At 47.9% G+C, this 16,397-nt stretch overlaps 1 protein-coding gene across 1 annotated transcript; it reads right to left on the bottom strand.

Moving 5' to 3' along the window:
- Positions 1–9,767: 9,767 nt before the first annotated feature.
- On the bottom strand, positions 9,768–11,450 carry LOC119309163 (F-box protein At4g09920-like). Its single transcript, XM_037585212.1, has 3 exons — positions 10,551–11,450; positions 10,273–10,413; positions 9,768–10,170 (listed from the first exon to the last, which is right to left on the bottom strand). Exons 1-3 carry the CDS (start codon positions 11,448–11,450, stop codon positions 9,853–9,855), a joined length of 1,359 nt encoding a protein of 452 aa, XP_037441109.1. The 3' UTR covers positions 9,768–9,852.
- Positions 11,451–16,397: the final 4,947 nt, after the last annotated feature.

Genomic DNA, 16,397 nt, shown 5'->3' with positions numbered 1-16,397 from the left:
CTAGAAATCATTTTATCTGATGTGTGGGGTCCTACATTTGAAATTGTAGGTAGAAAAAAAATCTATGTTTGTTTCATTGACGATTTTAGCAATTTCACATGGATCTACCTAAGAAAACATAAGTCTGAAGGTTTTCAAAAATTTCATGACTTTGAGAACCTTATTGAATGACTGTTTGATCGAAAAAATCTTGCTCGTCAAACAGATTGGGGAGGGTCGTATGCCAAGTTAAAACTCCTTCTTCACAAAAATTGGGATCTCTCACCACGTCTCATATCACCATGCACATCAACAAAATGGGTTGGCTGAAGGGAAGCACTGCCACATTGTTGAAGTTGGTATGTCTCTTCTGGCCCAACCCTCTATGCCCTTGAAATTTTGGATGAGGCCTTCATTACTACAGCACACTTAATAAATAGAATGCCGAGAAAAGTTATGAACTTTGAAACTCCCCTTACAAGATACTTTGTTTGTTTTTTAGCAAAACCTGATTGTTGGGTGAAACACCAAACTATTCATCCCTTCATATTTTCGTGTGCACTTGTTGGCCGAACTTCGCCCATAAAATGCTTACAAACTTCAATTCTGCTCCAAACAGTGTGCAATTCTAGGGTACATTAATCTGCACGATGGGTACAAATGCTTGGACATTTCCACAGCATGAGTTTACATCTCTCATGATATGGTGTTTGATGAAAATATTTTCCCTTCTCTACTCTACACATCTAAATGCAGGCGCTAGGCTACATGCTGAAATCCTTTTGTTACCTCTGGAGATTTTAAATCCAACTGATCAAGGGGGAAAATATGTTGATGATCATCTGATTAATAGTTCTGCTAATCATGAAGTGAGCAGCGGTGAAAAAACGCATCCGAAATCTATGATTTTATGCAATAAACGCATCGAAATTTGTTGGGAACAAGACACGGAGAGGATCCTCCTGGAGACGCCAATCACGAAAGATCTGACATAGGATGAGATGCACCTACCATGCAAATGGATCCCCAGGAAGATCAGCAGACACCACCTACAGCCAGTTCAGCGGGCAGCCCACCCGCACATGAAACGCCGCATCGACCGACCGTGGGGTTGGGCGGGACTAAGGTCGGCGCGTCCTCACGGAACAACTGGCTGGAGCCGCATGGGTGCGGCTCTCCTGCTGCACCGAGGAATGATGGCATGCGGGCCCCTTGCCATGTGTCTCCTGCGCATGGGTTGGTTCAGCCGGGGCCACCAGATAGTCATCGTACGAGGAGATTTGCTGGATCGTTGGATCACTCGGTCATTGTAGGATGAGAAGGATCCTCTGTGGAAACTACTTCTATATGTCCTAGTATGCGTTCACAATGAGGTATTTTCAAACCTGCAATTCCCAAATACAAACGGTTAGGTATGAAAAATCAAACATGGCATCTAGTATAAGCTAAACAAGAGAGGGATATTATAGATTGCTAGTGGGTGTATAAAACTAAAAGAGAACCTAATGGTAATATAGATAGATACAAAGCTAGGTTAGTTTTGCCTTAGGCAACAATATGGTTTTGATTAAGAGGATACTTTCAGTCCAGTTGTTAAAGCTGCCACTATCAGGCATGTTCCGTCCATTGTTGTCTCCAAAGATTGGAGCCTTCATCAGTTGGATGTAAAGAATGTGTTTTTGCATGAAGTTCTTGATGAAGAGGTCTATATGCGACATCCAACTTGTTTTGTGGACGGATCTAAACCACACCCTGTGTGCAAGTTGAATAAAGCTGCGTATGGTCTAAAACAGGCATGCGGAGCTTGTTATTCAAGGTTCAGTACATATCTACAACAACTTGGATTTTGACCCTCACAACGAGAAACCTCCTTGGTCTTCTTCAAGGAAAAGAAGACAACCATTTTTATGCTCGTTTATTTAGATGACATAATTGTTGCTAGTTCCTCGCAAGAAGCTACCTCAGCTTTGCTTAAAAACTTGAAAAGTGAATTTACACTTAGGGACTTGGAAGAGTTACATTACTTTCTAGGAATCAAAGTGAAAATGACACATGATCGTATTCTGTTAACCCAAGAGAAGTATGCTACTGGTATACTCAAGCATGTAGGGACCAAGGATTGTAAACATTCCAGTACACCTTTGCCTACCACTGAAAACCTATCACTGCACGAAGGAGCATTGTTAAGTCCAGAAGAAGGGACTATGTATAAGTGTAGTTGGTGCACTTCAGTATCTAACATTGACAAGGCCTGATGTATCTTTCTTGTTAATATCTTGCACTCTCATACTTTTTGCATTGGATAGTTGTAGAAAGTATATTGAGATATATTCAAGGAAGTGTTGCAATTGGGCTAAAGATATGTACGTCACCATCAATGATAGTAAGTGCCTTTTCTGATGCAGACTATGCAGGGTGTCCTGATGGGAGGAGATCTACCAATGGGTTGGCTATTTTAGTTGGCTCAAACTTTATATCATGGAATACCAAGAAATAGGCAATCGTCACTTGATCCATCACTGAAGGAGAACACAAATCATTAGCAAATACAACTACTATGGTGATGTGGGTAGAAACCATACTTGATGAATTGGATATTGAAAGACCGCATATTTCCGTCCTGTGGTGTCATGATAACCTTGGAGTGACATACCCTTCTGGAAATCATGTATTTCATGCTAGAAAAAACAGATAGAAATTGATTTCATTTTGTTCGAGAAAGAGTCGCAAGGAAACGTGGAGATAGTTTCTCCCAACAAGAGATCAAATTGTTGATGGCTTTACAAAGCCCCTACAAGGTCGACAACATCAAGCCTTCAGGAACAATCTAATACTTGACATGTTCAGATTGAGGGAGGATGTTAAATAGGCTTGTACGTATGTTGCGTAACGTGACAATGTATCACGATGTAATTGTGTGTGTGTGTGTGTGCGCGCGCGTGCGCGCGCGCATATGTATTATTGTACAAGGCAGGTTATTAGCAAGGATGAGCCCAATCTGGTATATCTTGGACTAGGGGCCAAACCTACCAACAATCTGCCACATCTTGTATTATATTTAGCATATAAGCACGCACGCGTCCCTGCCAGGAGTGCATACATTTTCATACTACCTTTCTTTCATAACACATCATGACTTGTTCTCCGGGATTATAGTTTTGTGATAATAACATCCATGATAATTAACCGACGGTGGTTCACTCCTCGGCTACAATGGGAAAAGTAGAAGGACTTCGCCCTAGGCATCTTCGCCCTTTCCAAGCGCACTAAATTGTGAGTAGCCAAGGCCCTGGCTAATAGGGATTTGGTACGTCGCATCAATATGCAGGTGGGTCTCATAGTCGATCTCATAAAACAATTTTTCAACCGATGGAGCAAGGTCCATGAGGTGCAGCTCACTATGGCCACTAAAGATGCTATTCGATGAAAATTCACCAGTGGTGCGTGCTACTCTACTGCCTCTGCTCATAGGATATGCAGTTCACAGGGTTTATAAATTCTGGCATGCCAAGGATGGTGTGGAAAGTTTGGACACCATGCATAATTTGATTTTTCTCATGGCTCACTTTCTAAAATAGAGTTTGGACGGTGGATAGATTTGCTCGGAGGGATTGGCCAAACTATGGCCTGTGCCAGTTGTGAAAAAGAGAACCAGAATCATCTCCGCATGGACCTCATTTTGAAATGCCGCTACACTGTTACGATTTGGAACATGATCAGCGCTTGACTGGGGTTGCAATCTTAGACTAGCACCTGGTCCGCTCTTTCATCAGTGCCAAAGTGATAAGATTCTTGTCGTAGGCTACCCGATGCCAACATGAAGGTGTAGAATTCATTGAAGATGCTTGTCTGTTGGGCAATATGGAATGTGAGAGTATTTCGCAACAAGGGGCCTCCTTGCCCGGCCAGTGGTTGTGTCGATCAAGGCGAAAGCAATGCTCTGGGTGGTTGCCGGGGCAAAATATTTGGGTAATTTAATACCGGGAGAGTGATCTCTTTGTGTTTTGACCTCTGTGGTCATGTAACCACCAAACTCTGTTCTCCTCTTCTTAATTAATGAGATGAGGTAAATCTAATGCCTCCATTTCAAAAAAATCAACAAAAGAACTCGATCTGTTACTAACATGTCTCACTGGAAAGAACTGAAAACTGCACTATATCGTATCCATAGTAAACTGATAATTGTAATTTGGGTATTTATTTCTTCAGGTAGAACAATTAATTAACCAAGTTGTGCCAATAATATAAACAAACTTAACTAATCAGTTCACACTACCAAAAGGTGCATGATCCACAATGAGGAGTCTCCTGGAGAGAAGAAATAAGATTGTTCACAAAGGAAGAAAATTAAATGCGTGTGCTTCTTAAAGAGAATTTCAACTAAGGATTACAAAGCAGGGTTTGTATTGTTGGAAGCATCACATCCCTATGATGGAAGCACACATGCAATTATAATGCATCGTTAATAGTGTTAGAAGCATATACTCATGATTTGTTTCAGAGGACACAATGGCAGGCATCAGAGGCACCAGTTTTCACATTATGAAATAGAAATTGCAGAGATAAAGAAGTAATCATTGGTAGCATTGCAGAGTAGTTAAAAAAGCAAAACTTAAATACTTCCTCCATCCGCAGGCTAAATTTATTAGGGTTGATAATAAAAATGTTGCTACTTTCTCGTCTCCCCTCTCTCTCGCACGTATTCCTATATCCAATGCATGCAAGTTCTGTTCATTATTTGTATGACATCACGAGCGAAAGGGGCATACGACAAACTCACACATCAATTATGGCCATTTTCAAACGTTATTTTGCAGGAGAAACACTTGTGATTGCCAAGCGTCATAATTCAACAATTTGCATGATGCACCCGCTCCGCCTCGATTGCGATGCACTAACGGTAATGACCAACAACCCCAGATTGGAGGAAGTGGCGAATATGCATGGATATTAACTACCAATAGGCCACATCCAACACCAAAGGCACAAATTCAACGAGTCTAATCTTTCAGCAAATAACGAAGCCAATGATTCCAAAACAGAGTGATATATACTCCCCCCCCCCCTCCGGCATCCCTCCTCCCATAGATGACACGAGCGGAACCGTATAACAGTATAACAAGCCATCGCAGATGTGCTTTCCGTCCAAAAAACTACTTGACGGAACACTGATCATGGCCTGGATAAATGGTATGCCATGTTGTGCAGCTTGCCCGTGTAGCAGTCCCTTGCATATGTGATGCGAAGATCGAGTTTCTCATGTCGAAAATGACCTCCTCGCCTTGTCCTTTTCCACGGAGGAAATCGATAGGGCCGTTGGTTCGATGAAGCCTGACACTGCCCCCGGCCCAGACGGTTGGCCGGTGGCTTTCTTCCATCGGTTTTGGCCCATGCTCCAAGCTCAATTTTACGACATCATTAACGGTTTTGCGTTAGGCACGGTAGATATCTAGAGCCTCAACTTTGGGGTCATTAGTTTAATTCCAAAGGTCAAAGGGGCGGACTGCATCATACAATACCGGCCTATCACCCTCATTAATGTGCCTTTCAAAATTTGTGCAAAGGCCTATACGACGCTGCTGGCCCCAGTGGCGCAAAGAATCATCAACCGTAGCCAGTCGGCTTTTCTCAAGGGCCGTAATATCCTAGAGGGACCGGTAGTGCTTCAGGAGATTGTCCACGAGCTTAAACGAACCCGGCAACCGGCCGTGCTCCTCAAGCTGGACTTCGAAAAAGCCTATGACTGAGTGAGCTGGGAGTTCATTTGCAAGCTCCTCGTCCGTAACGGATTCGAGTTAGGCTTCGTGCACTGTATAATGCAGCTGGTCTCGGGGGGGCAGACGGTGGTGTCTATAAACGAAGAAGTTGGGAACTTCTTTCGCAACAAACGATGGCTTAGGCAGGGGGACCCTTCCTCCCCTCTTATCTTCAACTTTGTTGCGGACGCCCTCTGGGCCATGATCACTAAGGCGAAGGGTGCCGGCCACATCCGCGGTGTCGTCCCCCACCTCATTCCAGGAGGGGTCTCTCACCTTCAATACGCGGATGGTACCATGCTGCTCTTCGAACCGGACGATCAAAGTATTGCCTTGATCAAGCTCATCCTACTTGCATTGGAGATCGTTTCCGGCCTCAAGATAAATTTTCTCAAGAGTGAGGTGATAGCCATTGGGATGGCCGCACCACTCGCTTTGCGCGTTGCCAACCTACTGAACTGTAAGCTTGGGAGCTTTCCGTTTAAGTACTTGGGCCTCCCCATCTCTGACAAACACATATTTATCCAAGAATGGGACCCCTGTACGGCAAGGTGGCGAACCGGGTTAGTCCATGGTGTGGCCGGTACATGTCTTCGGCAGCTAGGCTCATTCTGACGAACACTAGTCTCTCCTCTCTGCTCATGTATACCATGGGCATGTTCCTCCTAGCAGACGGTGTTCACGCCAAGCTCGATACGCCCCGATCCAAGTTCTTTTGGGAAGGAAATGGGTCCAAAAATAAGTACCACTTAGTTAAGTGGGCAGCGATTTGTCGGCCAAAGAAATTTGGCGGCCTTGGGATTCTCAACTCCAAACTTATGAACATTGCCCTTCTCTCCAAGTGGCTATGGAAACTCGCCCAAAATGAGCAGGGGCTCTGGGCGGATATTCTGAGAGTGAAATACTTGCCCGACGGAAATTTCCTTACCTCCAAGTCCAAAGGGTCGACATTCTGGAATGGGATCCAGGTTGTCAAACCGGCCTTTGCGGTAGGAGCTAAGCTCGGCGTTAATGATGGGAAATCCACGCGATTTTGGTTAGATCATTGGTTTGTTCAGGATCCGTTGTGGCGTAGCAACTGCTCCATATACCAACTTGCTACTAACATCGATATCCTCGTTGCCAACGCGCTTAGAACCAACCCACCAGCCATTACTTTCAAAAGGCCCTTTCTGACGCCGAACGGGCTGTTTGGGATGAGTTACGTAATGCTCTTGCGGTACTGGTGTTGCGACCTGAGGCCAATACGGTCTCTTGGTCCCTCACGAGCTCTCAGAAATTCACGGTTAAGTCTCTTTACACTAAGTTGATGGAGGGTCCGACACTAGACATAGCTAGGGGGCTATTGGAAGTGTCAATCCCCCTCAAAATTAAAGTTTTCCTTTGGCAAATGTTCCGCAACCGCCTCCCGTCCTCGAACAACATAGCAAAACGAAACGGGCCATCCGATGGCAATTGTGTGATGTGTGGTGCGCACGAGGATGCAAATCACATCTTCTTCAATTGCCACCTCGCTCGCTTCGCGTGGAGTGCGCCCGGGAAGCCTTTGATCAAAATTGGAATCCCCACTCGAGTAGAGACCTCCGAGATATTCTCTTGGCCCATAGGAGTGGGTACGGTCGAGTGCTTTGGAGATGCGTAGGGGCGCTTTTCTGGGCTCTATGGACTACTAGAAACAAAATCACAATTGAGCACAAATTTTCCTCTCACCCCGCTGACATTATTTTCAAATGCCATTTGTTCCTCCAGACTTGGATGCCCTTGGGGAAACGGCGGGACGCTGAGCGGATGCAAGAGGCGATGGAGCGGATTCGATTGATCCAGATTGCTGCCCGTCACTAGATGTTGATGATCGTTCCGTTTATGCCCGTGTTGGCATGTTTGAACTTTTGCCTTTACATTCTCAGGCCTAGGCCGGTTGCATGTTCAAACTAAGGCTTCGGCCACGTTTCCTTTTGTTTTAAGACTGTCTTGTTTGTCAGATGTTGCCTGTTCGTGGGCTTTATTAAGTTAAACCGGACGCTCCTTGCGTCTCCGTTCTAAAAAAAGGAACTTTTTCATGCATGCATGGAGCCCAGATCATGGTGAGGATGAATGTTGTGCCATACTCTACAGCTTGCTTGTCTGCCTGCACGCGGCTGTGCTACACTAAGATGTCTTCATAAAAGCAAGTTCGAATAAACATGCATGCTACTAATCAAGTTCAGAGAAATACTAGAAAATGTCAATAAAGGAACTCTAACCCGGATTTAGCATATCAGAAACCAAGAACCCAATGGTTTAAGAAATCACGCAACAATACCTTAAATTTATTGTCAGATTGTCTTTGCCGTGTAGGTGCAATAGTATTTCAGTTATAGCAAAACATTTCTGTCTCGGGCCTATTCATTGTGGGAGCCTGATAAAAAGTCATTGATCCCATCCAAACCTATGTTCGTTACTCTGATAAAGCAACATTTCTTATGTAGATTGACCAGTATTTGAATGTGTTTACAAACTGGGGGTATATTAATATGACGGTCTTTGGCCCTTTTCAGTTCGTACATAATTTTAGTTTTCTTTTTCCCTTGAACTGAAAATTTCATCAAGGTGGTTATATTTGCCTACCCAGCTTATAATAAAGTTCAACTTTAATTTTGTCAATTTGTTTGATAAGCACCAAAATATAATTGCAATACTGTTGTACTCTACAATGGAAGACATAACTGAATCATCATATGACAATAGTGACATAACTATAGCTTGGTATTTCTCTGTCTTTTTTTGCTCCCATTTTCATAGCACAAGAAACACATTGTTACATAGTACAATACTCAGGCCTGCATGTCCTCCGTCATAGTCCAAGAGCTATTGTTTTGTTTCGAAAATGAGCAAGAAAGGTCTAATAATAACTAGGTGAACCACATCCAAATATGTAGATGTCAAAGCATTTTCAATTGGTTAACACAACAACTATACAACCATGTGATTTATATGTAATGATTTACTCTGCATCCTAGAACACTATGCCCTATCTTCTCCTTTATATGTTTATTGACATGTACTCCTTGTTTTGTGAAGAAAAAAACTTGTTTGCAATAAAAAACCGGCATGTTGTCCTTTTTTACCACTTCACATATTTGGTCCTCTATGTGATGAGACTGATCATATAATTAGTACAGATTCAATAGTAACCCCCTTTAACACAGTGGTGTTAATACATAAGCTTCATAGAGTAAATAATAGTATACAGAGCGCCTCATAGGCGCAATTCATGTTATGCAGCTTAGGCTAATATTATTTCCACTACCATCGAGGAGTCAATATGTCACAATCGTTCAGCAACCTTTAGCTATATGATATAAGATTTATGAACATATATCCTTCGTCTGAATTATCTTTTACCAGTTACCACTCAATTGTTGAATTAAATTGTTCAATACCTTGAAAGTTACTGATAGACCGCATCTAGCTAGGAATTTGACTATTGGTTAGAGTTTAATGATATCACTGCAAAGTGCTCTAAGTCATGTTTGCATTTTGTTGATAGTTTCTAGAAGATTTGTTGGTCCTTTTTAGAAAAATCTGGAAGACAACCACTTTATCTTTTTTTCAGAAAGAAAAATAAATCACAATCATTTAAAAGCACTAGTGTCAGATATGTGCAATGATTTCTTAGCCAAGGCCGGTTTGTGCATTACATGACTATTTATGTTACATGGTACCCAAGCATGGATCTCCAAGGTTTAATATATTTTTTTCATCTTTAGGAAAACAAGTGAAAAGGCTTTGTTGTGGATTTCACCTCTAGCCTCCCCCAACTTGTTTGAGATTAAAAGCTTTGTTGTTGTTGAGGAAAACAAGTGAAAAGTACATTATGGCTATATGAATTCGCTGAAATTGTCTATGCCGAGTGTTTACATGGTGGATTTGCGTATCTTTTGTTTGATTTCGCCTTTTGAGGGTTAACTCTAACTATCGTTGAAAGTGAGACTTCGGTTGAGAAAGCATTCTAAATACTAATTGCTCACATATGCATTGCCCAATCACACATCCATCATAAATTCTTTTATTCGCTAATATGAAAAGCTCATGAGTTACCAATACAACACACATCCATATGTACATTAAATCAAAATCACAGACTTATACTATAATATGTCCCAGGATTTGCGTCCACCTTGAGTACGAAATTAATTTCAGCCCCATCTGAAGCCTTGCTCTCTAGCAGAAGCTTCTGACGCTGTTTTGCCAAGAACTCCTCATCGTTCCTCTTGACTAAAACTGTCATCGACTCTAGAACTCTAGCATTTAGTACGAAAAAAGTTACAAAATCAATGTCAGGTTTTTTGGCCCGATAACAATCCAATACAATTTTTTTTAGACGGATGTCAAAAGATCTGAGAAGGTCCCGGTGTTTACGACGCCACAAATTCTTCGTCCCAGATTTCTCGCACTGAAAAGAACATCGACAAACCAAATATATAACAACTTCAGAATAACAAGTAGATCAATAAAGCAACCAAACAAAATGTACTATCGGTGAAACAATCATCACCTGAATGTACAACTTCTCCAAGCACGGAAAACATCTCATCAATTCAATAACCATGTCCAAACATAGAGTGCGCATACTGAGATGCAAAGACTTGATTCTGCACAGTGCTGTTGAAACTCTACCAATTGCAATGCGCGGTCCCTTCATAAAAGCATGAAATCCAACATTAGAAAATGATATACAAAGGTTTGCAAATCGTATATATGTAATTTCTGTATGCACTGAAATGCAAGTTATATAGAAGGCTGAGGATGGTAAAAATGAAGAAGATCAGTTACCTGATGAATATCTGTGGAACCAAACACCAGCCTGGTGGAGTTAGTACAACAACCTAGGGTCTCCAACTTAGGCGCCGAGAGCACTGATACATGCAAATCCTGGTTCTGATCAAGATGGAATAATCTTTCAAGATGAGGGGCACTCTCGATGATGAGCTCCTCCATGGATGGATCTGGCGAAGAATTGCCGACTTCAATGCTTCTAAGGGTAAATGAATTGATCCGGAGGCAACGGGCTCCACTGCACTGAATAATTAGCAAGACCTCGAGAGAAGGGCTGCCGGCAATCATGCTGCTGAGTGAGAACTCCGAGAGGAAGACATAATCAAGACCGAGCTTCTTAAGCTGCGGGAAGTGAAGCCCTTGAACGATGTCGTCCGTGAGTGTGCAATGTCCGAATTGGGCGACACAGAGGGTGGGCGAAAAACGGAAGATAGATGTCGGTGCCGGCATCCGCTGCCAATTGTGCCATGGCCGACGGTAGAACTCAAGCTCCTTGAGTTTATTCAGAGCGGGGGACAGGAGGCAGGCGTCCACGGCAGCATCGTTCTCCATGTTCATGGCCAAGAGTGGGCGAATGCAGAAGCGGTGGCAGTCGCCTCGGTGGGATGAAATTATGCGTTGTAAGACATCACCGAGCTTACCATCATTAGAACGGGCGATTTCACCGCAGTCGATGTTGAGAGGAAGAGAGCGCCAGAGGGGAAGCCACCGTTTCGTGAGGATCTGCGTGCGACCGCGTTGCTTCATGGGGAGGACCGAAATAATCTTCCGGAGCACGTCGTCGGGGAGGTCGCTGAGGTGGAGATCTCGCCCGTCTCCACCTCCATCGTGGTCAGCCGCTCCGGGATCGGGCGCTGCCGCCGGCGACGGAGCCGGACTGCCCTCGCCCATGACCATGAGTGCGGCTGACTTCCTCTTCCTGGTAGTCGCACTCCTCCTACTACCGCCGGCCTCCATCTCCTTGGGCAGAGACGGCTGCTAGTCCGGCGGTGAAGAGAATTAGATTTGGGAGTTTGGTGGTGGAGGTCAGGTTCGGAGCAGGACGAGGGAAGCTTCTGAGGATGACAGCCGAACCCTACTGTCCGATGTGAGTAGATGGTAAGCTGGCGTGATCGAGCAAGTAGAAACTGCCCGCGATGTGACATGTGGGCATGGGACCAAACCTGCACTGGGCGGCCCAGGTCAATAGCGTCCCCCTTTTTTCAACTGTAAATTTGGAATTTCATTCATCACTCATCAACCGTGCTAAAACCCCGCTGCTCACCAGCTAGCGTGGACACGCATGCTTCCAACAAAAAGGATATACATCCAGCTGCAGCTTTAGTTTATTTTAATTTGTTGCACAAGAAAAGGGCGTCAAAGCTAACGACAGCGAGGAGATGGTGGATGGCCGGGACGGCGGCGAGTCAGGAATGAGGGACCAATATGTTACAGTGTTCTGACATTTTATAGGATTCCGTTCTTCTTCAAACATTAACAAGGGACCAATATATTTTAGTGTTCTCACAGTTTTGACAGTGGCGATTCTATGGGAAGGATCATGAGAAGCGGCGCCAGTTTTCTATTTCAGTCATATGTCATGTCAACTTGGTTCCTCCACCTTCGTCTCTACTTTTCATCCCTCCCCAACAATCTAGTTCTCCATCAAACCAAAATTTAAGATGAAGACCATCAAGCTAAGTGAAGCTCCACGTAGCCAAGAATCCGGCAAGGCCGGTGGTATATTCACGTAATTAACAACGATAAGACAGGGAAAATATCGAAAAAGGCCTTCGCCCCGCTTTATAAATAAAGGAAACCGCCAAAGAGCACACATACAGAGTCAAGTCCACACACACACCCAAGTCTCACAACAAAGTACAGAGCTTCTACGGAGGGCACAGCTCAAGAAGCCCAGAAAATAAAAAACAGAACACGCCGGACAAAGATAGCGCCTAGTCTGGTTCCGGCGGCGGCGGCGGCGGCGGCGGTGACAGACGGACGGCCATCGAGCGAAGGTCGGCGATGAAGGCTGAGATGGCGTCGCGGTCCGGGGGCAGCTAAGCGGCCGCCAAATCTGCAAGAAACCCGAGAGTTTGAAAAGAGCGTCAGTAGCCCGTCGAAGAGGAGTGCGCTGAATCACAAGCTTATTGCGGACAGTCCAGAGGGTCCATGCGAGGACCCCAATCTCAAGCCACCTAATGTGGCGAGAAGTCACGGGGGACATCTGGAGTTCGGCAAATAAGTCAGGGAAGTTGGTGTGGCACCAATTTCCACCGACCGCTTCGCGAAAGCAGCTCCAGAGGAACTGAGCGGACACGCAGGAGAAGAAAATGTGGTTCGAGTCTTCGGCGACCCCACAGAGCGGGCAAATGCCAGTACCCAGGCCGTTTCGCTTGTGCACCTCCACCCCGGACGGGACCCGCCCGTGAATCCATTGCCACATGAAGATACGGATCTTCAGGGGCAGGCGGATGGACCACACCATCGATAGGGGGAGGGGGACGGAAGATGGAGCGATGGCCAGGTACAGCGACTTGGTGGAGAATTGACCCGAAGGCTCAAGGCGCTAGCGCACTAGGTCCGGGCCACCATCCACCATCGGTTCGTGGAGAGCAAAACAGTCAGGCAACTCACGCCAGGCGGCGGATTCCAAGGGACCAAAAGGCCGTCGGAAAGCAAGGCGCCCTAAGTCAAGAAGGGCCCCATCAACAGAAATCACGGGATCGGCGGAGATAGAGAAGAGGCCGGGGAAGCGAGCCGCAAAGGGAATGTCCCCGGCCCAACGATTAAACCAGAACACCATCGATGCTCTGGAGCCCACCGAGATGGAGGTCCCGATACGGAGGATCGGGAGAAGCTGGACAATCGACTGCCACAACTGAGATCCGCCAGACTTCTGGCAGAAGGCGAGGGGCTGTCTGCGGAAATATTTATTCCGGATAATGTCAAGCGAAAGACCACCGTGCCCTTGCGAGATGCGCCAAAGCCAGCGGGAGAGAAAGGCGATATTCATCCATTTAGAGCACATGATGCCAAGGCCACCTTGCTCCCTGGGCTTGCAGATGTCAGGCCAACTAACCATATGATACTTCTACTTGTCGTTGTCGCACGCCTAGTAAAAGCGGGACCGGACCTTGGCGATCTTGTCGGGTGGTTGGCGCGACATATGCCAACGGGTGGCTTATCATTGTGGGATCCAATAAGACGTCGCCGGTGCCTGGAAACGGGATAAGGCGAAGACATGCACGCCGGCGAATCTTACCCAGGTTCGAGGCTCTCCGTGGAGATAACACCCCTAGTCCTGCTCTGTGGGGTCTCCGCATGATCACTAGATCAACAAGTAGCTACAAGAGGCTCCTTGAGCTGTTTTGGTGAGAGGAGGAAGAAGAGGCAAGGCTAGCTCTCTTCTCCTCTCAAGGTTGTGTCTAAATCTATCAAAGTCCAACCCTTTGCATGGGTGCCACGGGGGGTTTATATAGGCCTACCCCCTGGGGGTACAATGGTAACCCGGCTGGGCCTGGGCCCAGCCGTCAGTGTCTACGCTGGCCGGCTTCTCCGCCGACAGCTGGGGCCCGCCGACTGGTGGGTCCCGCCGGTTGCCGGCTTCTTGGTAGACAGGTAGGTCCCACCGCTTGGGGGTCTTGTCGGGGGCTGGTTACTGTCGCCTCACCTTTGATGACGAGGGCTTGGTCGAGGTAAGTGTGGCTACAGTGCCGCCGCCTTGCGGGTGCTCACTGTAGCCTTACCTCGTCTTGTCTCCTTAATGAGGCTCATCCTTCGAGGGAGGGACCAAGCCGGCTGGGGACAGCCGGCTTCACCCCTGGCCGACTAGGGGGTGCGCGGCCGCCTTCGGATGTCCCTCTGGCCAAAGGGGCCCGCCGTTTGCAGGCCGTACCGTCAGCTCATCGTGGGTGATGTCATGGTCAGCATGGCAACAGTGCCACGCCGGACGGGTCATGGCTGCCCCGTACGGCGTACTGTAGCTATGCGAGCCCAGGGATTGAGGGGCGGCGTATCTCACTGTTGCCACGCCCTGTCTCATCGTCATTATGTTGGAACAAACTCAGAGTGCTTGATCTGGGCCGTCCATTGGGGGCCGGCTTCTTGGAGTCGGCCATGTGATGGCCGGCTTTATGGAGTCGGCCATGTGGTGGCCGGCTTTATGGAGTCGGCCATGTGGTGGCCGGCTTTATGGAGTCGGCCATGTGGTGGCCGGCTTTCTTTGGGAGGGATTCTCGGCCAGGACGCCCCAGTAACCGGCCAAAGGGGTAGCCGGCCGGGGGAAGGCGGCCCTGCATCTTGGAAGCTTGACGGTTCGATCAGCCTTATTATTTTTCCAAGAGCCAGGGGAGCCGGCTAGGCTACCAGTGCTCATTTACTCCGAAAGTAGTCCCCGAAGCTGGTCGTGCTTCGTCGCTGCAAAGGGAACCAGAAGCTCAAGCAGCTTCCTATCCTGAAGAGCCGGCAGCTAGGAGCCGGCATCACTTTATGCTTGCCTTCTCGGCGAAGTCTCCTTCGAAACCCGAAGGCGGGAACGAGTCGGCGCGCGAGCCAAGCTGCGGGCTGACCGCCCGCCGCCCATGCTCCACGTGGCGCCTTCTGACCAGAGGGGCCTGCCAGGCCACGCGCCTGACGGGACGCCACTGCAGACCGGGGCCCTCCACTACCACACCTTGGCCCAAGCGAGGATCCTTTGTGGCCCGATCTAGCCGCTCGCCTTCCAGCGGCGGTTTGCGCACGCCGTTATGGCGCAGTAATCACGGGACGTGGGGGAGTGGGCGTAGTTAATCCCACGCCCCCCACGCCTCGCCTCCTCGGCTTCGCCGCGTGAGGCTATAAGTAGGGGGAGGGGGTGAGCGGCTGACGCATGCGTGCTTGCCCCAGTCCCATCTCTCTCTCCTTCTTCTTCTTCTTTGCCGCTGAAGTGGCAATGCTTAGCCGCGCCAACGCCCAGCCATTTTCCTTAGCGCGTCGTTGCCTCGCAGCCGCTGACCCGGGCGTCCTCCGCCGCTGCATGTCGCCAGGAGCCCTCCCGTCCTCATGGCTCCTACGTCGAGCAACTAGGAGGGCTCCAACGTTCATGAAGACCACATCGATTTCCTTCGCAAGACGCGGAGGTTGCCGGGCAAGGAGCTTGTTCAGGTCCGGCTTGCGCCGGAGGGGGAGATTTCGCCGGAGCCAGAGGAGGGCGAGCGGGTGCTATTCCACTCGCACTGCCTGTGCGGCGTCGGCCTCCCCATGAGCGGCTTCTTCCGCTTGTTCCTCGATTTCTATCATCTGCTGCCGCACCACCTCACTCCAAACACGGTGGTGCTGTTGTCGGCCTTCGTCATTGAGTGCGAAGGCTTCCTCGGCATTCTTCCCACCCTCGAGCTATGGGGGGAGTTCTTCCAGTCCAAGCTCGGCACCGTCACTGCGGGTATGCCGGCTCCGTGTGGCGCCTTCATCGCCATGCAGCGGACGATGGTCGACAACCCGTTCCCGGCCATTGCGTTGATCCAGTCGGTGAAGCTTGGGCAGAAGTCTTACTTTTACGTGAAGAACATCGCCCCGCAAGGCGACTATGTAAACCTGCCGGCTTACATAGCCGGCCCGCCGGCTGGGAGGCTGCCCTCGTGGTCTTATCAGGCCAGGTCGCTGACGCCGTCTGGAGGAGGCGCCGTTGCCCGGCTTCAGGTGTTGATCTAGTCGGAGGGCCTGACCGGGCCTGATCTGATCGCCGCCTTCGTGGAGCGTCGGGTGCTCGCGCTTCAAGGCCGCCCTCATCTGATAAGCCAGATGAGCGGCCGCTTCGACCCATGCCGGCTCAGCACCAGGGAGATGCGTCACGACGAGGTATCTTACATGGTGAACTACATCGCC

This window comes from Triticum dicoccoides, chromosome 5B (assembly GCF_002162155.2).
Source record: "Triticum dicoccoides isolate Atlit2015 ecotype Zavitan chromosome 5B, WEW_v2.0, whole genome shotgun sequence".
Lineage (NCBI taxonomy): Eukaryota > Viridiplantae > Streptophyta > Magnoliopsida > Poales > Poaceae > Triticum > Triticum dicoccoides.
This window is presented reverse-complemented; position numbering and strand designations above follow the sequence as displayed.